At 32.5% G+C, this 22,771-nt stretch overlaps 2 protein-coding genes across 3 annotated transcripts in view; one reads left to right on the top strand and one right to left on the bottom strand.

The window, feature by feature from the left end:
* Window positions 1–130: 130 nt before the first annotated feature.
* On the bottom strand, window positions 131–14,272 carry LOC123705525. The gene is made up of 20 exons (XM_045654341.1): window positions 13,963–14,272; window positions 12,615–12,766; window positions 11,581–11,767; window positions 10,347–10,592; window positions 10,142–10,270; window positions 9,935–10,064; window positions 9,522–9,661; window positions 9,212–9,366; window positions 8,531–8,715; window positions 8,200–8,363; window positions 7,748–7,973; window positions 3,779–3,890; window positions 3,011–3,127; window positions 2,408–2,519; window positions 2,211–2,329; window positions 1,692–1,799; window positions 1,413–1,543; window positions 1,255–1,315; window positions 691–918; window positions 131–214 (listed from the first exon to the last, which is right to left on the bottom strand). The coding sequence occupies exons 1-20, from the start codon at window positions 14,270–14,272 to the stop codon at window positions 131–133; spliced, it is 3,096 nt and encodes a 1,031-aa protein (XP_045510297.1).
* Window positions 14,273–14,576: 304 nt separating this feature from the next.
* The window catches only part of LOC123705062 (nostrin), a 40,432-nt gene continuing 32,237 nt past the window's right edge, over window positions 14,577–22,771 (top strand). Inside the window, exon 1 of one of the 2 annotated variants that reach the window (XM_045653638.1) lies at window positions 14,577–14,776. Coding sequence is in view for 1 of the 2 variants with exons in the window: in XM_045653637.1 (XP_045509593.1) it covers window positions 17,156–17,175 (20 nt within the window). In the remaining variant the exon portion in view is untranslated. Of the gene's footprint in view, window positions 14,777–17,140; window positions 17,176–22,771 lie in introns of those variants that run through there. The other variant, XM_045653637.1, reaches the window with a different exon arrangement.

The raw sequence follows: 22,771 nt of genomic DNA, 5'->3' as shown, positions 1-22,771 counted from the left end.
TTTTGGGAATTTTGGGGTACAACATAAAACTTACTTGAAAACAAAAAGGATTTTCATATAATTTGCAAGTTTTATTGACAACAACAAACATTATTTTTTAATAGTGATCTTATTACAAAAGTTCTACATTTCAAGCTGACGAATAATCTTCTTTGGGCCTTGGCTTGTTCTTGGGGTAGATACTATATACCTTTACGTACTGTCCAGTTATATTCTGAAAGAAAAAATATTAAAATATTTTATGAGAAATAGAGACATGTAAAATGAGTAACGACTCATTTTTGAAGCAAGTTTTTGTCTGCCTGAATTAACTAATCGAAGTGAACTTAAGTAAATGTGCTAACTGAAAAGAATCTACAAAAGCTTATGTAAAATAAAATTACTATTACACAATATGTATTCATTTTAATTTCAATACACTAAACGGTGCATTAACTAAACGAACATAGAGCTAGCAAGAGCATTTTTTCGTGATCTTTTAGTGTAAACGATAACTCGTATTCAGTATTGTTCAGTATTAGAACATTGCTTATAATCTTTTCGAACGCACTAAGAACACCTAAAAATGCTCTATGCCTGTTTACACTAAATGAATTTGACATAGTGTTAGAATTATAGCATTCGCTCGTTTGATCGAAACGTACCGTTGCTCGCAACAAAATACCTACTAAATAAATTATTGCCAGAAACCTGATCATCCAAAGTTGGTCCATACGTCCTCAAGACAACAGTTTGCAGGGCTTTAGCGGCGGTGTAACGTCTGTGGTGCGCCCGCACAGCGTCGTGTAGCATGGCGTGCGTCAACTGCGCACGGTCCGCGGAGCGCGCCACGCATCGGACCTCGTTCAGTGCGTCCAGAGCTATGTTCAGGCGCACGCGGGCTAGGAAAGCGTATAGGGAACTTTCGTCCTCTAATTCCTGAACAGAATTATTTATTTGAGAAAATTACAGGTGATTATATCACTGCATAAAGTCGCTGTCTGTCGGTCTGTCCATATGTAATGCTTACTTCTACGCATTTTGATGCGGTTTTAGTCTCAAGATTGGTTCTAGAGGATGGTTTACATGTACCTTTAATACTTGAACATTGCAGCAATTTGAATCTGGTGCGTTTCATGAATAAACTATAGATACCTACCTACTAGTGAGTATTGACACTTTTACTTAAAATATGTACGTGCATTAAAACTATAAGAAATTTGTATTCGTTAATAAACGATTTTAATTAATTTTGGTAAGTAATATTTCACTTGCCTTTATTCTATCCTTCTCAATTACGTCCTCCTGCATTTGTTTTATTTCTTTATTCCAACCCCTAAAATCAATTAAAATAAGAAATTACAGCATTTTTAGTACAACACATTAGGTCTGTTGTAATGCGACATCTCAAGTTAAATATTTTTAAAATTTACTTGCAAATGTGTAAAAACTCGCTCAAGACAGTTTCATCGTGAGGTAGGTATCCCTGACTTCGGACCTTTGTTTCGTACCAACATTCATTCAATTTAATCGTCAAATAGTGTGAGCACAGAACAAGTATTGTCTGGGAATAAAATAAAATAATTAAGAAATGTTTATCAATAATAAGATAACTGATAGAATTTTCTAGATCGGTTCTTAAAATATAAATTAACTAGGTAGTGAGGATTAAAAAGTAATTTTATTCTATTCATTATTCTCTCCGGCCTCACCTCGTCTTCAGGTGTCAATTTAATGTTTTTATACAAATTGTAGGTTTCATCAGCGATGTTCACTTTATTCGCTAAATCTTCGGAAAGTAATTGAAGTAAAGCGTAGGCCTACAACATAATAAATATCCTTCAGCTAATCATTAATGACCATAGTTATCTTCATTGAAAAGCAGGATGTTTCGTAGACTATTTCTATGACAATTGCTTCGACAGTAAGCGTATTTAGATACTACTTCGACGGTATAGGTGCGCTATTCATAAACGTTAATGTGCGCTATATTAATTAATGTCTGCAGTTTTCAGTACGAAATATAATTTAGACTGGTGGCATTGTAAGGTTGATAGGAAATAAGCGTATGCATTAGGATGCTTAGGCTATATCAACCTTACAATGCCACCAGTAGCTACAGGTAGCATCAACACAGAATACTACCATTAGGTAGCTAGTGCTAAAAATAAGTAATAATAATATAATACACAATAATAAACACCTAACTACACGAAGGATAGAGACATCACCTTGGACATCCTTGACCCTGCCATATCGACTGCGGTGTAGCAAACCGTAGGATCGCTGGCTAAATCATCCCCATATAAGATATTTCTAAGAGTTGTGGATAAAAGTGGGTATTCCAAATCTGTAAATTATTCAAGGTTATATTTAACTATAAATCTATTAAAATATTACAAAAATCATATAAATTAATATAAATTACTTTCTAAGACTCCATATTCGTTTAGGCGAACGCCGGTAGCCAAGCATTCGTCGCGAAAAATAGCCGCCAGCAGTGTAGCGATCGTCGACCCACGTTTCACAACATTGGGATACTATAATTAATTGAAAGCCCATTAATTTTCTTTATAACTTCCTTTCTAATTTAAAATAATATTTTTAGCTGCTATGCAGGAATCTGTTCCAGCCACGGGCAGACATTCAGGATATTCTAGAAAATACTGAGTTTTCTGTAATGATACTTCGTTAACTGGAGGCTTACTGTTACTAACTGGCTGAGTAAAATATAGGTATATATACATAGGTACCTATTATGTGAAAAAATATGCAACAGTAAAAAAACAATGCAGGGAGATTTCGAGAAAATTTTCTTAATATTAAACAAAATGTCAATAAAAACGTTTCCAACCCCGATAAAGAAGTTTCACTTCAAAAATTGCTGTGGCGGCTAATTACCTACCAAATAACGAACAATAAAGCCATTAGTTCCCGATTAAATTGTTTATATATTCCCGAAATGAACATTGTAATATGTATAATTTTTTTGCTATAATATGTATAACTACTAGGTTATTAAATGGCTTACTGTGTTAGAGGCGCCAATATTTGCTCTCCACGTGATCAGCTGGCCCACAGCTTCTCCACTCCTTGCAATATCACAGATGACAGCCATTGTAATACATTGAATAGGTGCTCTTGTCAACTGTAACATAATTTGGGAGATTAGAATGCAGAAATAGATGCAAATTTTCCCATGGTGGGCATTGGTATCCGTACCACATTCATTTATGCTTTTATGCGTTTAATTTCACTTTGGCAATTATTGGTCGTAAAATATTATTCCAAATAAACATTTTCAATTTTAATAACTTGAGCAAATCTTAAATAAATATTTTTTGTGTGACTTGCCTTGTCTTCGAGTGTCTTGCAAAATAAGTGGTTTTGGGATAAAGAAAGTTGGCCTTCAAGAAAACAGTGTATTTAGAGAGCAACTCTCAAAACCATAGTATAGTTAAAGATAAATAAATTATTTTTGGTATGCTGGTAGTTAGTCAGTTGACGGATACAGCCATATCCGCAATATTCGCGAAGTAACGCTTTAATAGCCAAGTGACTCTTGAGACGATTGTTTGATGAACTTATATCCATATTGCGGATGTATTCACCAAGCTATATTATGTTGAAATAAATAAAATGGCTTTTCAAATAAGATCATTGGGTTTTATGAGTATTATTTTTATAAACACTACTAAGTAAAAAAAAATGTTTTTAAATAAATAAAAAAAAAAATACTTCTTAGTTCTTAGTTAATCCTATAATGTTTTACAAATGCAATTTTAAAAATACAACATACTGTGATAAGATCGAGAAGTTTGTAAACTCCATTTTGTGATACAAAAAATGCTCTATATTCCTTTTTCCAAACAATTCCTTCCCAAATAAAATTTAATAACGCTATCATCCATCTGAAATAAGAAAAAAAATATATGACTTTTATCTGTATATATAAATTAATAATGCGATTGATTTACTTATATAATAAGTAGAGGTGCACACGATGCTAAATATGGATTTACTCTAGCGCGAGCGTCACTAGAACTTTTTACAATTGGTCGATTAGACGATATCGAGGAAAAATCGTACTATAATGTTGCCTATTTTGGCTGTGTTTATTTAGTGGCTATGAAGAAAGCGAGGTATATTATCCCAGATCATCAGATATGGGGGGATTTATAGGTAAGGACAAGGTACCCAAGGTATATCAATCTGATCTAAGTATGGGAATAAGTAGATATAGAGGTTTTGAAATCACAATCATAATATTTATCAGGCATAACAAAAATACCTTGTACAGACTAGTTAGACAGAGAAAGAAAGTTTAAAACTACACTTTATAATCCCTTTTCAGTCATGTTGTCTTGGTAGATTTTGTGCAGATCTGCACTAACGTGAGTGATAGTGCAAACGTGGTAAGAAGATTAAATTTATTTTATAATGCGAAAGTAGACTAAATAAACAAACTAGAAAATAATAAATAGTCCGTGCGCTAAATGCATAAGTGGGTCACGGAGATTTGGAAATATATAAGTAGATAAGTATCTTGCATATATATACGACTAACCAATAGTAGTATTCCAAAATACGATATACGAGACATCCATAACTTACATAAAATTTACTCTACCTACGTGTCGTACTGTGCACTCGATTGTGTGCAGGTATATATAAATTTATTCTACCATTAATTTAATACATAAATTCATATAGTAACATAAATATTATGAAAATGTACGCGAACATCATGAATCAATAAGATGTGTAGCAAATATGACTCCTCCTCAGTCCTCATCCCACACATTCCACCCCGTTGCCGATGCCCCCACAACCTACGATCAATAACTGCATGGAAACTGTACTTCTACCTAGTTCATACGTTCCTAGTACTTTACAAAAACTTTTTTATAGTTAGTGCTATGTGAAAACTTTATTCAACTTCCATAAAGTTTTTAGTGCACAATTTTTTACTTCGCCGTTTGTTCTTTTTTGTGTCACACCAAAACTATTGAACCGATATTAATAAAAATTTACATACGTACTATCAACTATGCTTAACTTTTTTTCAAACTTCATTATATTTTGATTTAATAGTTAATGTTTTCGTAAAAAATAGTTATTTTGATACCACCCTCGATAGATTTTTGCAGTCAAAAGTTGTTTTGACCGGCATTATAATAAGAAACGCACATTACCTAATTTTACACACCGAGTAAATATCTGGTACATAATTTAATGTGTACAATGTTCAGTATTAACGTATGTACTATGTACATAACCAAGTTCTATATTTTAACTGAGGTTTAGAGTTGTTAAGTTAGGACTTAATTTGTTGAGAGACGCTTGGCTCTACAATATTAAATACGATAACATTTTCAGAGGGCAAAGCCCACAAAAGCCATAATTTTACATGAAAATGTTTTGGTGAGATTTAATTTTTTTTGGTAAGTTATTTTTATTTGTAGAGGTTTTTTCTATACCTATATTTTTTGTATTGTTTTCTTGCATATCGGAGAGGCTCTTTTTAACCGACTTCAAAAAAAAGGAGGAGGTTATCAATTCGGCCGGTATGTTTTTTTTTTTTATGTATGTACACCCATTACTCCGAGGTTTCTGAACCGATTTACGTGATTCTTTTTTTGTTCGATGCGGGATGGTCAGTGCCGGATTAGCCACGTAGCAAGAGTAGCAAATGCTACGGGCCCCGCGACTCGGGGGGCCCCGCGGTCTAATACCTGTCTGACCGTAAAAAAATATCAATTTATAATACACGTACCGTAAAAAAAATACACGTACCTACCACGAGAAACGTTGGTATCAAAATCTATAACAATAATTTAAAATTTTACCACGTTTCTACAATTGAGCGCTGGCTACACCAAAAGTTGTGTTGTACTGCTTGCACTGCGCTACACGCAAGTTGGTAGCACGGCAAAACTAACAATATTGTCATCGAACGAGCTAGTCGTAACAACCCGATCAAATAAAATAGGATTCTATCGACTATCAATAGATTACAAAATAAAAGGCAGATGGAGCATGACAATCATCCATCGCCCTTGTCAAAGAAAATACGAAATCAAAAACGAATACGAACCTCCGCCAGTGCTATAGGTAGCGATTATAGTGTCATGCAATACGTCAAAAGGGGTTTGCTATTTTAGTAAAAAAAATGCTGTCTTGTGATATTAAAACGCTGTAAAATTTGTTCTCGAAAACAAACAAAAAGATAAAACATCGTTTTACAGGTTCTCTGTAGATTATTTGGCTTATTTAATTTTGTATACAAATAATAATTTTACATAAACGAAGGAATACAAAACTTTAACGTATGCTGCCAGTATTTTGAAAATGAATTTGCCATTTTTATGGGTAAAACGGTAAAATGGTTAAAAGATCTTCGAGGCAGTGCTGTTGGATTTTTCGATCGTGAATGTGATTATTTGTATAGTGCAATAAAGGTTCATGATCATTATAAGATAATTTTAATAAGCATAATACTTTTTTTTGTTACTTTTATATAGCTTAAAAACGTTAGAGTCGTTTTGGCCCGCGATTTAATTCATTTGAACTCCGTGATGGATATGACAAAATTATTATTATTCAGGAATTATATTTATTTATTATCCAGTAAAGCAGCTGACAATGTGGATGTCGTAAGGTGTCACTGAAAATCAGTGTTAAGGTATTATGCCTCAGTTATCCTGAGTGGCTTCCTTTTTTAGCGCAAGCAACCATACATAAATTTATGTTTTCTATTACCTATTATTCATAATTTACAATGCTATTGTTGTGTGTTTGTGTGTATTGGAAATTTGGAATAAATGATTTCTTCCTTCTTTCTTTCTAAAAATAAAATGTCCCGTGTTCTAGACTAAAAACTACCGCTATCCGCATTCATATACTTATTTTGAAAATAAAAAATAATATAGGTTATCATTGTAATTTTGAAACATTTTTTTTATGTAATTTATTTAATTAAAAATTTATCGTTTATGTAACAAAAGAATTTTTACAATATTATAAAAAATTATCATATACAAATATTTATATTAATATTAAAATTAAACCCTGACAGCTAATTTATGTAGAACGTCACTAACACCACTACCATAATAATTCAGATGATTGCAATGTCACCTCATAAATCAAAATCGGTTCAGCGGTTTATACTGCAGGGCGTGCCAAAGAAATATTATACATAGATACACTCGAAAAACATAACCCTCTTTCTTCCGTAGTCGGGGAAAAATTTGGGAAAATTTTCAATATCTGGTAACATAACACCCACACAGAAGCACCGTGTACGTACAGTGCAGCGGCGAAACCCTTTAACTTGAGAAACTATAGCAAACGAAGGGCCTCTTGACAGAATTTGCTACAGGCCCCGCGCTGGCTTAATCCGGCACTGGGGATGGTGTCGAATTGGTCCCATAAAAATTTTATTCGGATAGGCCCTGTAGTTTTTATTTTATGAGCATTTTTGTCTGTAGGTATTTGTAAATTTTGCAAGTGCAAGTTTGAAGTCGGTTGTTTTTAACGCAGTTATCACTTGTTAAGTAAGGTTGTTTAAGGTAAGTTTATCCACTCATTCTATCATGTTATTTATTTTTATTTCCGTCATCACTACTTTCAAAAATACAAAATTATCCAACTCGTGTGTCGGTCATGTGATTTTCATTCAGTTTTCACCGGTAGATAGCGTGGCTATTATTTTTGGCTAGGCGGGAAGCCGCATACACAAAGCTAGCTTATAAGAGCACATTACTTTTCATTTATAATCAAATGTTTGTCCAAAGCGAACAAAATGTCATTTAGCATTTTCCTGGCGAGTCTTCCGATAGTGATGGGCCACTTTATGTCAGGGTACACACAGCAACTGATTTTAGCGTTCAATTCCACTGCACTTGTTAACAGGCGAAGACATATCGCTATTATAGCTTGGCTCTTCTCCACTGGTGGTGTTTTTTGTTCGAGTAGAGTGTAACATAAATCTACAAAATATTATTTGGATTATCGTGAAGGTTATTGAATTAATAACCTACCTACCTACATAAAATATAAATTAAACAGTCGTTGCTAGAGTCATCAGATAAATAATGTAGATATTTAGTAGATAGTTCCCAAGCAGCCTACTTATATTTTTATATAGGAAGATTTGTAATATTTTTATTAAGCAACGTAAGTATATACTTATAAAGTCAACATCTTTAAACTAACGCATTAAAATTATTATCCCATGCGTGTCAAATAAATCTTGAATTGACTCCCGTCGCGTATTAATATTTCTGTTATGTATCGAAACTTGCAGCACTCTTAAACACCAGTAGAGTACTGATAATTCGTAAGGGTTCTCTGAATACCACTCAACGTACCACATTATTCTAAAAAACAAACAAATTTTGAGATGTTCATGTACATAACCAATTTTTTTGATTGAAATGATTTTCATAGAAATATCTCTTCTATTTCAATTTACCCTAATGTTATTCAATTAGATAATTCTCGGTTTATTTATTTGAAGTATGAACTATGAAGTTGGTAGTATTACCTCATAATTAACCCATATCGTCTAATAACTTTAGGCGGCATCAAGGGGATGGTACAAACGAGAGCTTGAAGAGCGGTTTTTCGAAGTTCACTGAAGAGAGCTGTGGACCATTTCGCTCTTAAACAAGAAAGTCCCGGATCTATCATATACATTAAGCCCAACAGCCAGTACTGGGATTCAATCATCTGCAGTAATTGAAACTATGAAAGCTCTGATTCTCCAAGAAAAGTTAATAAGTATGCTGCTTATGTATGTATGCTTCATGGTCTAAATAAACCTCATTAGATGGATTTGCAATTTGAACACGTATGTTTGGTCCTAAATAAAGACTTTATTGTATATTATGTTACCGGAAATCAAGGAATTGTATACAAATCCTATACAATTCCAATACAAAATAATTAATGTGTACAATTCCTACACTATTTAGGAAATGTATAAAATATTAAATATTGTTTAAAAAACTATTTAATGCATAGATATCCTAGGAAATGTATAATTCCCCTCGGAATTTTATATAATTCCAATATCGTATTAGGAAATGTATAACTAAAGTAAATGCTTTCTGTAATAAAACACGTTGTTAATTTTTTTTTATTATAGCACTTGTTGGGACAATCGGGTAACAGTCATGCCGTACAATAATACTAATATGATCATATTATCTTACTATTCACTTACAAATTGATTGTACGGATAGTATTTTATCAAGTCGACAGAGAAAAATATAAGTATCTTTTTGAATTGTACATCTAATTGACCAGTATTAAAGTTCACTGTACGCGTCCAATCTCGCCTTGGCGGTACCTCTGTAAATACTGCCAAAGACATAACATCTGAAAAATAATGATATTATAGTATTTTATATATTCTAGCCACACCTTAAAACCTATGTTATCTTAAAGCTACTATTTGGTGTTTCACTTCACCTAGTACACTATACCTAAGTCAAACCGGTAAAGAGAGAGGATAATAAACAACAGTAATATACCAAGCATTATCAGCGAAGAGCAGGCCGTTAATCTTTCACTGAAGCACTTAAACAGTGCAGTAGCGATGACAGTGAGCGTGATCCTCTCGTGCCTGTGCTCCCGGGCCCTGCACTCGTATCGGAACGCCCAGACGAAACATCTGCCATGAGATAACAACCCCTAATTGACACTGATTGAAAGTAATTTCTAGAAGTCGGTTTAAAGCTTCGTTTAAAGTCTTAAATATTTATATTGGGCTTTAAACGAAGGTTTACGGGATCTTAAACAATCCGGCAAAATATCCATAAAAAAACTGAAACGTTAGCGGAAGGTATATGAAATATTTACAGGTACAACTAAAATTAAGTAAGCGGAGTGTATAAAATTTAATTAATAATGCACTATAAATAAACATGAAATATTATGTACTTACTTTTGAGCATAGTTGTCAGGGCTAGGCAATAACAAACGTTGCTTTGGATTTCTATTCAAAAAATCTAACGTAGTCTTCAAAAGAATGAGTAGTAATGATAGCGTATTCGACATATGTATGCTGCTGTCACCTAAGACAAAAAATTTTTTATTATTAATTATTAAAATACTAAGTAATAACAAAACATACTCTCAGAATACGGTATACCAAGTTTCACGTTAATATCCTGTGGATTTAATGGATTTATATCATAATCGGGCAGTGCTCTTTCCGGGAAGTAAGGATTGAAGCGATAGAAAATGTTTTCAATTATATTCTCTTTCATCATAGAGATACCTGGAACACGAAATGATATCGCTTTTTAGTCGCAGTTCGCAGTCAGATGAACTTATGAACAATTGAATATCCTTACAGTTATCCACAGAATCACAGGCAAGGAGAAGAGCCATTTGCAGAAATGTTGGAAATCTGTGTGAGGTAGAAATAGCTAGCATTCTAACTATTGTTACATAAAGAAATGGTCCTGCGGCAGACAGAGTATGGCGGAGTTGAGCGGCCCCGTTTCCTCGCAGAGCATCCGGCGCTGATAACTGCCATAGTAATCCCTTTGATACCAAATCAAATAAATCATCATCCTGGATTTGCATTAGAAGGTAGCCTTTAATGAGAAAGAATATATGTAAAAACAGTAACTCTAAACAATATAAACACATCAATACTTAAGTAGTAGAGGTCGTAATTATACAATGTTGGTAGGCTGGTAGGTACATGTACAGTGTACACTGTGTACACCATAACCTCATACCGTATAAGAAGTAAAACTCCCCCGTGCACTAACAAGGTGGATACTGTCCTATATGACCCTTTACGTTAAATGCATACGTTAGTCGAATATTAAAATTTATGCACCATTGTTATGGAAAAAACTTGCTTGCTTTTAAAAGAAATAACCTATTAATCGTATAGGAGGTATCAACGTTGAGAGGATTTTAGTATAGTTGGTTCTTTGATATGCTGTTCATCTTGAAATTTCGGTTATAGTCCGGGCTGTCTGGCTGGCTGCAGTGGTTGCGTTTATTAGTGCGCATCTTATCTGCACAGGAAAATATCCTTAATTTAAAGTCATTTTTTAACGCGTAATTTTTAATCTTTTGCCTTTTAGATAGATCCATCAGACAAACATTTTTTATTGCAAGACGTTTTTTTCGTTGTTAAATAGGTGCCAGACGCAATTTTTATTTCAAAATAATTAAAATATCATCGAAATAAGTGAAATTCCATCAACATGAGTCCGCTTAAAAGATAAGTAACTAATAACTTTATTACTTATATTATCGAGAAACGAGAGAAACAGCATATCAAAAACCCAACTATACTAAAATGACTTTTTTTAAAACGTTGGTAGCTCCCGTACCTTAAGATTAAAATGTAATTTGGTTATACATATCGTTTCATTCGTTAATTACCTAGTAGTGGATATTTACCAATATTTATGTATAATTATAATTTTGATGATTAAAGTAAATAAGATTAAAATAAATCTAAATACTAATATAGAAACTAATATTAAAAAGTGCATCAAAAATAGATTTATTTTCTTTTTCTTATCCGTTAAGTAAATAAAAATAAAAGCCTAAATTAAATACCTAAAAATCCAAAGTAATTTTGTAACGTCTCAAAATATTTTATAACATCAGAAGCGACTAATAACAGTATCGGCTTTTCCACATTTCTCAATAACAAGGTTAGTCCTTCCCTTAATTGCGGCTTTTGTGGCAGGTTAGTGATTAAAAAATCCATTATCAAGCATACACTGTTCAGGCTGTCAATTAACTGCATCAGGTTATTAAGAAAATTCTTAGTTTATCACAGAGTAAATACAACGAATTATGTGACTATTTACGTATAGGAGTATAATATTTGTTTTAGGGGGAATAATAGAAGGGCCTTTTGAAAAGATAGAGCTCTGATTCTGATACCTACTGCTATAAGGAAAATTCATGTATACAGTATAATCACAGCATTACATTATTATTTCCTATATTGCAATACTGTGGTGTAATTGTTTAAATTCATACGCAATAATATATTCAGAGACTCTTGCTTTTTGACATCATGCAATGCATCCATGTAGTACTAACTGTGTATCTGCTTTCCATACATTCTTTTAATTTCATGATGATGGGATATTTTTGGTGTTTGTTAATAAATGAGCATAAGCAGTACGAAGTAGAACCTAGGACAGATTTTAGAATGTCAGTTAAAATAATCCGTTCGCTGCAATGCAACTTGCTCACGCCTGAAGTTTTTTGCAGTCTTGTCGTGCATTTTGAATGTATAAAAGTATATTTTTGCATTTGGTTTTCCCTGTTTCCAAGGTAATTAATCAACAAATCTGACTCGTTTTATGGTCATAAAGACAAATTAAATTATTGAACGATATTTAATAGACACACATGGTTTATTAGGATATCGATTAATAACAATGATTAAGCTGAGTTTATCCTAGAAAGCGTTAAATCTCTTTTAGGTAAAGATATCACTTTTAAGAATAATGATTTTTTAATATTACAACAGCAAATATTACCACCTTAAGTAAACTTTAAAACAACAGGAACTGCTACATAAAACTAGATAATACATATTAAAATGAATTAACAGATTTCTTTTAAAAGGATACAAATCCTCCACTGGTGGTCCTTGCAAAGTCACGCAAGTGGGCTTCTAATCTTTCTATTTGCTCGCCGGCCACAGGGTCCAAGACCATAAACTCTAGCATCCTCACCATATCCCATCCTTTCGCAGGCGGACATTGGTCGTTCCAATTTCTATCTGATAACAAACTTTTATGATTAAGAATTAGGAATGGTCTACTAATTTAAATGTAGAGCTAATTCCGATTCCGATTCTCAGTCTGTAGAAGCGGTAAGGAGGTAATTTAAAAAAAATACTCTTAAAAGTTTACATTTAAAAAAATCACTTAGAAGTTTACATGAATAAATGAGATTTGAGTTTAATAGTAATGCATATGAGGTTATTTGGTAGGTAACGCGTATCATCCAGTTATAATGAAAATTTACTTAAAAAAAACGACAAGAAACAAGAGATATTATGATGAATATAGGCATATTCCACCAATATTTAGGCCCACAACTTGCCGGCGATATGGATTATGAGCATTTAAATTATAAATAATAATTATTACACGCTCTCCCGGTCTTTAAACCCTCAAAATACGTAAATAAAATACCGAAGTTGGCCTTCAAGCTTTAGGCCAACGACGCGACGTTAAATTTATTAATGCTGACCTATATAATAAATAAAGAAGTCGTGAATTCTGCGTTTATTTTGAAATATGATATTGGAAGAATGGTTTTATCATCATCTATTTATCATTCATTATATCATTTATCATCAAGCCCTGAAACTATGACTTAATTATATTACTTATGACTAGCTGCGCACTCCGACTCCGTCCGGATAGAGTTAATTAAGGAGACAAATCACACAATAATTAAAACCCTTCGAGCCATTCTTAAGTCATAAGTAATACATCTAACACAATTTTCCATTATAATAATATAGATGGATGGATATAAACAAAGAACAAAAATATTGGTTGCATTTCTAGTAAAACGGAAAACCAATGATGACTAGCTAGCACCCTATCTAAATGACCATGATGACAAATTGCTATTGGTGCTGGTAAATAGTTTCATGGACGTTACAACCATTGAAACTATTATAAACTTCAAACAATGGAAAGGTTTGCGGGTCAAGATAGTGGCACGCGAGAAATCGTAATAAAAATATGACGGCAGAATTAAAGGGTATGTGGGTGAGGGAAAGTCTAATTTCCAATGCATAGAAGGAACAGTATCGATCATTTTAGTATTGTTTACTTTCTATTTATTATATAGTTCATACGTCTTTAAATGTCGGTACTACATTTAATACTTCGGAAACAGTAATGCCAGGAAATGAAACATCCTAATGCTCATACAAGACATGAAATACTGTATACTTACCTAATGGTATTGGATCCAACTCTTTAAGAAGGTTTCTTTTTAGTAGACCATCCTCGGTATACAATTTACCTTCTGGACCATGAACACAATGAAATGTATCGGATGATCCAGAAATAGATTCGGGAATATGGAAATATTCATCTTTAGTTATTTTATTAAATTTCTCCCCATGTTCTTCTTTTGCAAAGAATTGGGTATGTGATGAGCTCTTAGAGTCAAAGCAATCTCCTTTTGCTTTTTTAGATTTATCGAATTTAGATATAGTCTTAGCTTGCTTTGGCGTAGTAAAAGCTGATTTCTTTTTATCCATACTACTTATATTCTTGTGAATAGTTTGTTCCTAGAAGTTTGTTATATTTACTGTTTTGACAAACTTTGGTTGTTTGGTTGGTGACACCTTTGACAATGTCGAGTTTCATTGTCTATAAGCTGTAAAAAATAAAATAAATCAATAAGGAGTCGTGCTTACTCTATTATGTACGAGCAAGTGTACGAGATTCTGGAAACAATGTGTTGTCAGAACTCTTTTAAAACAACAGGCGAGCCGAATCGGTCAACTCCCCTGCGCGGGCGCAGCATAGAGCATGTTGCGGCGCAAGTTGGACCAACGCAGTGACAGCCGCGCAGTAGCTCTTCGGCGTCGCTACGCGGCGGTTGTTTTGTTTTATTCATTCTCTCTCATTACCACGTACCACATGTTAATTCATTAGTTTTCCTTGCGAGAAAACCAAGTGAAATAGTTTTGCGTTTACGCATTTGTGAGTGAGTTTATTTCATGCGCTTATGATAAACATTTAGCGTCAGAAGTTTTTTGGTAAGTTGTATTAACGTATTTTTCTGTTTGTTTATTTATACATTTGTATTTGAAGCATTAAATGATTTTTAATTACAATTTTGTAATTTAAATGCATTCACATTCCTTGATAAGTTGTATAATATCTGTACCATTAGCATTCATACCGACGTAAGAGCAGTTCTATTGGATCGTTATATTTTAAAATCCAATAATAAAATATAATTAACGGCCTGCTCAGTACAAACCAAATATGAGGTCACATTAGTTGTTTGAAAAGCTAGATTTGAATTGTATAAACTGACAATAATATAAAAGTAAACATTGAACTAGTTGTATCGTTAATAAGGGCACAGGTGAACAATTATATGCTTCGGTTGACAGGTGTGTGAGTGAATAGTGAGGATAGTATATGATAGTATAAAACGTGACTTGTGACGCACCGCTCTGTTAAATGCTTTGTAAATTAACTGAACTATCTATAGTTTTACTTGTTGTATATTTACAATCGACTAGTGGTCCGCCCCGGCTTCGCCCGTGGTACATATTTCGCAATAAAAGGTAGCCTATGTCCTTTCTCGGGTATCAAAATATCTCCATACCAAATTTCATGCAAATTGGTTCCGTAGTTTAGGCGTGATTGAGTAACAGACAGACAGACAGACAGAGTTACTTTCGCATTTATAATATTAGTATGGATTATTATTGTAATGTGAAAAACGTCATGGGTTTTGTTAATAAATACAATCAATTTATCTATAATACAAATTTCATGTTTTTTCTAGTTAGTCACCAAAAAAAATACTGATTATAGTTTATAAAATAATCCATGCTATTACTTGATTCAACGCTAAGTAATGAAAATAGAAGTTATTTAAAAAAAATAATATTAAAATATGCTAGGTAGGTATTTTACCGACCAAATTTGTTCGATCGTCGTTATCACTATCAAAAATAAACATTCGGCTTTGTTATTACCTTCTAATAGTTGTACTATTGTTAGTACACACCAATTTTATCCCGTCCGATTAGGGCCCTTCTGGCCTCCTCCACTCAAGCGACAGCCCAAGCCGAGGTTCTAGATCCCCGTCAAGGGGGGACGCCCTTGTGCATGTCGCTACCAGGGTGAACCTTCAGTTCACCCCCGGGTCCGCGTTAAAATGTAAAAGCCCTTCTGGCTAACATTGAGAAACACCTTAAAAAAAAAAAATTTAAACCGTTTTATTCTATGTTTTATTAATTATTTATATACTACTAGCGGTCCGCCCCGGCTTCGCCCGTGGTACATATTCACGTTTTCTCTACATAAGAACCATCCTCGTACTTCAAGGAATATAATGAAAAAAGGAATAAAGAAATTGGTTCAGCTGTTCTAAAGTTATGCGCTTACGAACACATTTTGGGGTTCATTTTTATATTATAGATTTTCATAGAAAGTTGTTTTAATTAACATTATTTTATCGATAACAATTCAAGTAGCTACTCATTAATCAAACTTTAACATGTCACATGTCGCCATAAGATGACGAATTGACATCATTAGTGAAATGGATCTCGAATCTCGATTCAACATCAGTCTAAACTCTAAACTATACAGGGATTAGTAGATGAATAAATGGTAAAAATATATCGACTTTGTCTGAACCAGTACTATGTTATCTAGCCTTCTTTGGGTGCGCTCACTTATAAAGGTCAGGCTTAAACTTATGGACGAGGTGGCAAACGAATACCTACCTAATATTTGACTAGGTAGGTAATTTAGCTAGCATTTCTTCATAATTTCGATAGGTATCTATTACCTATAATATAATAATAAATAATACGTACGTATGTTTATTGTAGAGCTAATTATGTTGATCGTCGCCGATGGTTTCGTTAATATAATATATTGACGTCGACGATGATTTACCTAATATTTGCCAAAATTTTTGTTTTGGTCATTTACGTACGTTCTCAATTTTGCGATAGTAAGAGCTGATAGTGGTGTCACTATCTATATCTGCACTGTGTCTAAACTATGTTGTTAGCCGACTTTAATATAATTACTGATCAACATATACCTATTCAAAAAATGTAAAAATATCAATTCCAGTAATCTGGTTAAGTTATCAACTGACAACTACCAAAACAAACACAACCTCGGAAGCTGAAAATACTTACAAAAGCATCAAATTATACAGTTCCACGTGATGCAGCAATGAAAGTATTATTATCAAAGCCTGATAAGTACCATCTCCGCATGATTGACGTGTTGTTCTAAGATTATATAGCGATAGTGCTGAGAATCTGTCATTGATAAAAACTTTAAGATAAATGTGGAAAAGTCTGCGAGCATTGTGCATTGTAGTTTCCTCTAGTTACTATTTGATTTAACATGTAAAGTGAATATAAGTGATCATTATGCCGAATTTGTTAAAACGGTACGTGACATTTGATTTTTAATGCCATTGTGTGCATTCTTTATTAAGTAATTTCCTCAAAAATAACCAGTTCAGACATATACTTTTTATTTTATTGTATAACTTGTGGGTGACATCATATTCATACATTTATAATTTTACTAATTAGGTACTTATCTAAAAAGAAATATTCAAGAATTATAATATAACTTTCCTCGTGCATTCTGCATTTCATTTAGGAATAATAATGATATTCCGTAAATTTAATTGTATAGAAATAAAAACTATTGCACGCCTTTTTAACGAGGATGTTGTGAAAGTAGAGATTTTAATTAACATTATTTTAATTGTACTAAAGCACATTTAAATTCGATAGTAATGCAAAAACAGAAAAGTAAACTCTTTTGGTGTAAATGTTAAATTAGAGTTTTGCCACAATAATGAGTGTAAAAGAAAGTGTTAACTATTTGTAGCTGGTTAGCAAGCTGGGATTGTGTTGAATTATTTATATTTGACGAGACTCACGGTCCGAATCTGCGTGGGGAAGATTTGCGACGCATTTAGATTTTAGACAATGATTGTGCAATTTTATTGTTGTATAATTTCATAAAATATTTTGTGACTGTTTTATTATGTTTTGTGTTGTGAATGAATATAACACAGACTCTACTTGTATAAATATTTTTATAGACTTCTTTATCTACTAAGTTGTGCATACGCAAACAAGTATTGATAGGAGGAAAACTGAAACTCTACATAAAACAATTTTGTTTAAAAAAAGAAAAAAAAATCGCATACACAATGTCGACTTCTATCTTCACTCAAACGTTGTCTTATTTTTAAGTTCAATAAACTTACAGACAGGCTTTTTTCTCTATGGTCACAGATTAGATAATAACGACACATTGTGTCAAATACACTTTCTATTACTGACTTTCATGTAGCATTTTTTTAAATAATATGAAAAACGAAGCGTATGAGATACGTACATACATATTGATGTTTTAAACATCAGTTTTAGGTTATACCCAACAGGTAGAATAATTAAATAATGAAATATTTTATCGGTTTCCTACAGGCTACATGTAATCCCACGTTTGCCTTGGCTGCTTCAAAATAATTAACATTAGCTAATCGGCCAAGTCACTAATTGATTTACAGGTAGTAGGTACTAGTTACAAAAGTAGCTTATATTGGCTGGTAATATATTTCAAAATCAATTTTTTATATCCTTATTTAGTTATTATTAAATTTAAAAGACATATCATTAGATTTCTTTACGTTGTTGTTTCCAGTTATCTTTTCATCATGCATACATAAAGTAGATAGCGAATTATTTTAAATTCTCCATTATTACATTATTTTTACTATTCAGTGAAATATAAGAGAAATTTTTATGTTTATTTAGTAAAACGAGATGGAGTGATGGATAAAAATGTAAATGTTAGTTTACAGTGAGAGCCGAAGTGCAAATTAAATTTATAACTACTTTTATGTCACAGCAGTTCAAAACGTGAGAAACATAACGCATAAACAGGAAAGCGGCACGTTAATAATTATTCATTTTATGCCACCTTACCATATGTATTTCAAAGCACTTGAACAAATATCAATGAACCCTTTTGTCTGAAGCACTTGTACCTATCGGTATAATTATAATTTATAACAATATTCTAATCTTTTCCCATTGGATGCAGTGTTATGTACTTACCATCCAATTCTCATTACACCTTTCTATCACGTATGCGTCGAGTTTAATGTTTCTTATACGGAAGCTAGACTTTCTGTCACACTATGCATATTTATTAGTATTATATGTATTATTATGCCGGTAAATATTGAACGTTGACTATCGAATATTAATAGGAAATTAACTGTTCCAAACGGATTAACTTGGCATCTCGCATTGTTATTAGTTGTAGATAACTACATTTTATTACAAGTGTAGTAGTTTGGAACATTTATACAAATTATATAGCAAATGTTTACATAACAGAATAATAGAGACATCGCAAATGCATCCCATGGGTCATAACCAACAACTAGGTATTATAATATAATGTCTTCGAGTAGCGATCAAGCAATAAGCCATAAATACCAACGATCATTATCATGCATACTGACATTTAATTGAAACTATATATATTGTATGTAAAATCACTTTTGTGGAATGTAGAACAGTCATTATCCGATACAGTTGTAAACTGTGTGCTTATTCTACGTGGTATCTACTTTACTCTGGCAAGATAGGGAAAAGATTTTCCAATCTCGATTAGGTGCATAATAAAGTTCATGAAAAAGTTGACAAACAAATTTTTACGTTTTTTTGTCATTATTTTCCACACGATGATAAATTGAAATGGTAATAGGTATTATTATATTTTTGGAATTATACTTTTCAGCGGTCATACTGCTTGTTCTAGGGACATATTCTTTTATAGAAATTTCTTTATTTGCAAAAGAATTTACAGAATATTTCTGAGAACGTAATTATTAAATATTATAAGGAGCAACTAAAATAATACAAGATTTAACCCGAAAATATTCTAGGCCATCAAATCCTACAATCTCATGATGTGCGTTGTAGTTTATGATAAGGAAATAGACGTAAGGGTGACTGATTTTATGATATATTGTAACTTACATTCGAAGCCTAGCGTCGTAAAAATAAATGTTTGGCTTTGTGCGAAATTTTATCAAAACAACATACTCGCATTTTTTTCTTAAATACCTATGTCTGATTACGTCAGGAACAGTAAAGATAAAAAGTATTTAACACGATACCTATAAGTTCATAAAAGATTTTCGACATAGTCACGCGGCAATGACGACGTGTCAAAACGACTGCAACTCTCTTGTGTAACATTGTGTCAATAGAAAACTAATTAAAATGGATAAATGCACATGAAACTTAACAGTGTAATCAATGTGCCTTGTACTTACGATAAGTGGCCCTAATTATGAATATATTTTGAATATCAACGATGTATATTTAAATATTGACGAGTACATACATCAACTCTTGTAGATCGCATACTAGCACTTTAACTAGAGAACTATAGAGCATAACATTTATTTTTAATTTAAATTTACCAATGATTTTCTTTACAAATACTTGTCCAATGTTAATCCATACTAATATTATAAATGCGAAAGTAACTCTGTCTGTCTGTCTGTCTGTTACTCAATCACGCCTAAACTACTGAAACAATTTGCATGAAATTTGGTATGGAGATATTTTGATACCCGAGAAAGGACATAGGCTACCTTTTATTGCGAAATATGTACCACGGGCGAAGCCGGGGTGGACCTCTAGTTAAAAATATAGTAAACACGATAGTGAAATAAAATGAAACAATATATGTATAAAGGCACTTACTGTTTGCACTAAAATAGCCGAAATACCAAATGAAAACCATGATGAAATCTTCTATTTCATTACCTCTAAACAAAACTAGAACGCGTGAATTTGGTTATAATTAATAATTTACGCATCTATTACGTTTTTAAACGGCAGTTATTATGTAATAACGCTATTTGTCTTATAAGTTATAACGATTGTGTAATATTTTGTACGGTGAAACTGTGGAACGATCTGCCACCTGCGGTGTTCCCGAACAACTACGACATTGGGGCCTTCAAGAAAAGAGCGTATTTGTCCATTAAAGGCCGGCAAAGCACCTGTAACACTCCTTGTGTTACAAGTGTTTATGGGCGGTGGTGACCACTTAACATCAGGTGGCCCACCTGCTCCTTAGCTTGCTCTGACATAAAAAAAAAAAAAAAAAAAAAAAAAAAAAAATACATGTATGTATGTTCCTTAGTTCCGTACGCAGTAGTAGGTAAGGCGCAACGAATAAGGTGCTTCACATACAATTTCAAATATAAAAACTCTGACGCATTCAGAAATCCCGTTGCAGGAAATACGTCTCATAGACAGATTTTTTTTACTATTCTACTTCAATTCAAAAATAGTAGATTCTACGTATTAACATTTAACAGACACAATTTTGATTAAACGAATTTAAGGAAAACAAACCAATAACATCACAAGTAATGTTAAGATTAAATTGGTAATTAAAATTTCTGATTTTTATAGATAAATAATATTTTAATATCAAATTATTCTAATCAAAAAATCTGAAGATATTGATATTAATTAAATTTATTTACATACAAATGTAAATAGTACTATATATATAAATATAAATTATATAGATGTTACGTAATTATACTTATTAGTATGCACGAGCCTATTTTGTATAGGTACATATTTTTATTACAACGTTAACTTAACTAGCATTTGCAACTAGCAAAATGCAAAATTAACTTTCTACTTTCATCTCAGACATAGGAATGAATTAATTATAAATTTACTTTATAAAAAATTTAAAACGTTAACTTAAAAACACCTGCACTAGTCTTTTGGGTCTGAGAAAAGTAAATTGATTATATTTAAGTTTCAAAATTCACTTATTATTATAACATAAAAGTAATTAAAATTAAGAAAATAAAAATAAATGCTGAATAAATTTTATACAGAATTGCAGTTCCTATTCCTGAAAATAATTACAGTCATTTTTGGTTTTTGTATTAGTATTATCTTAGTATTATATCGACATATTATATTTTTTGGGATTTCATTAAGTGTCTATGTCGAAGTCATCAAGCAACGCTGTTTTGTATTTACAATTACCGGCAGCCCATTGTCTACATTTTCGACTATTGTTACCGCACTCAGGAAGCGATTGTCATTTTTCGCTGTATTTCGTTTATCTATGTACATTGTACATGACCTCATTAACGGCAGATGTTTAACTACGCTATGTCAATTCGGCCAACTAATACATAAAACATATTTCTATTCAATGTTCGTTTAGCTGTTCTTTGTTAGGTGCCTACTTAAATTCTTACGAAACATTGCGCCCTAACAGTAAATTAGATAATATTGTCAGTCCGATCTATCTCAATAGGCTTATAAGGTTTACCTTCTATAAATATTCATACAAAATATCATACACATTATAAATACAATTATTTATTTACCTTAATAAATTTATGTTACCTCCGTTTTCTACTTCAGTATCTACTGCGAAGCCCATAATGGTTACACACAGTTTTATCTGTACTTCACATGTCAATAAGGTGTTAACCAGCTGTTGGTCGTATTTTTATTTGTTCAAGTTCAAATAAGTGTTAGTTCATCGCACTCATTGCTCCTACTGACCTCGATTATGGCATTAGCGCTACGATGGCTATTTGTCAACTAGTACAGCCGTACAGTTACTTTGTAACCGCTAAGGGATCTGATCCAGGTGTCGTGTATCTGTTCCGCTTTCCACGATTATCTCTCTTGGAGTAATACGAGCTGAATGCCTTTAATCCATTCCTAACGACCACATGAATGCGCTACAATGGTCAAGACTAAGTATTTGAAAGTTATATTTAGTGCATTTTGTATTATATATATATCACTATTGAGAAATTATACAGTATACTCATGTAGTTATATAATATAATATAATGACGTATAACCCAGTTGCGTTCAGTCTATTACCATCTATTTCGCTCGTCACACTATTTCACATTAGGACACCGCTGCTAATTAAATTACTAC

This window comes from Colias croceus, chromosome Z (assembly GCF_905220415.1).
Source record: "Colias croceus chromosome Z, ilColCroc2.1".
Classification (NCBI taxonomy): domain Eukaryota; kingdom Metazoa; phylum Arthropoda; class Insecta; order Lepidoptera; family Pieridae; genus Colias; species Colias croceus.
This window is presented reverse-complemented; position numbering and strand designations above follow the sequence as displayed.

Excerpts from the sequence above, each read along its gene's own strand:
- LOC123705525 (XM_045654341.1), bottom strand. The coding sequence starts at position 14,272 with ATGGATAAAAAGAAATCAGCTTTTACTACGCCAAAGCAAGCTAAGACT. Across the intron at positions 12,767-13,962 it reads GTTGGATCCAATACCATTAG|ATAGAAATTGGAACGACCAA; the intron begins GTAAGTATACAG and ends GTTTGTTATCAG. Across the intron at positions 2,330-2,407 it reads CGAATATGGAGTCTTAGAAA|ATTTGGAATACCCACTTTTA; the intron begins GTAATTTATATT and ends AATAATTTACAG.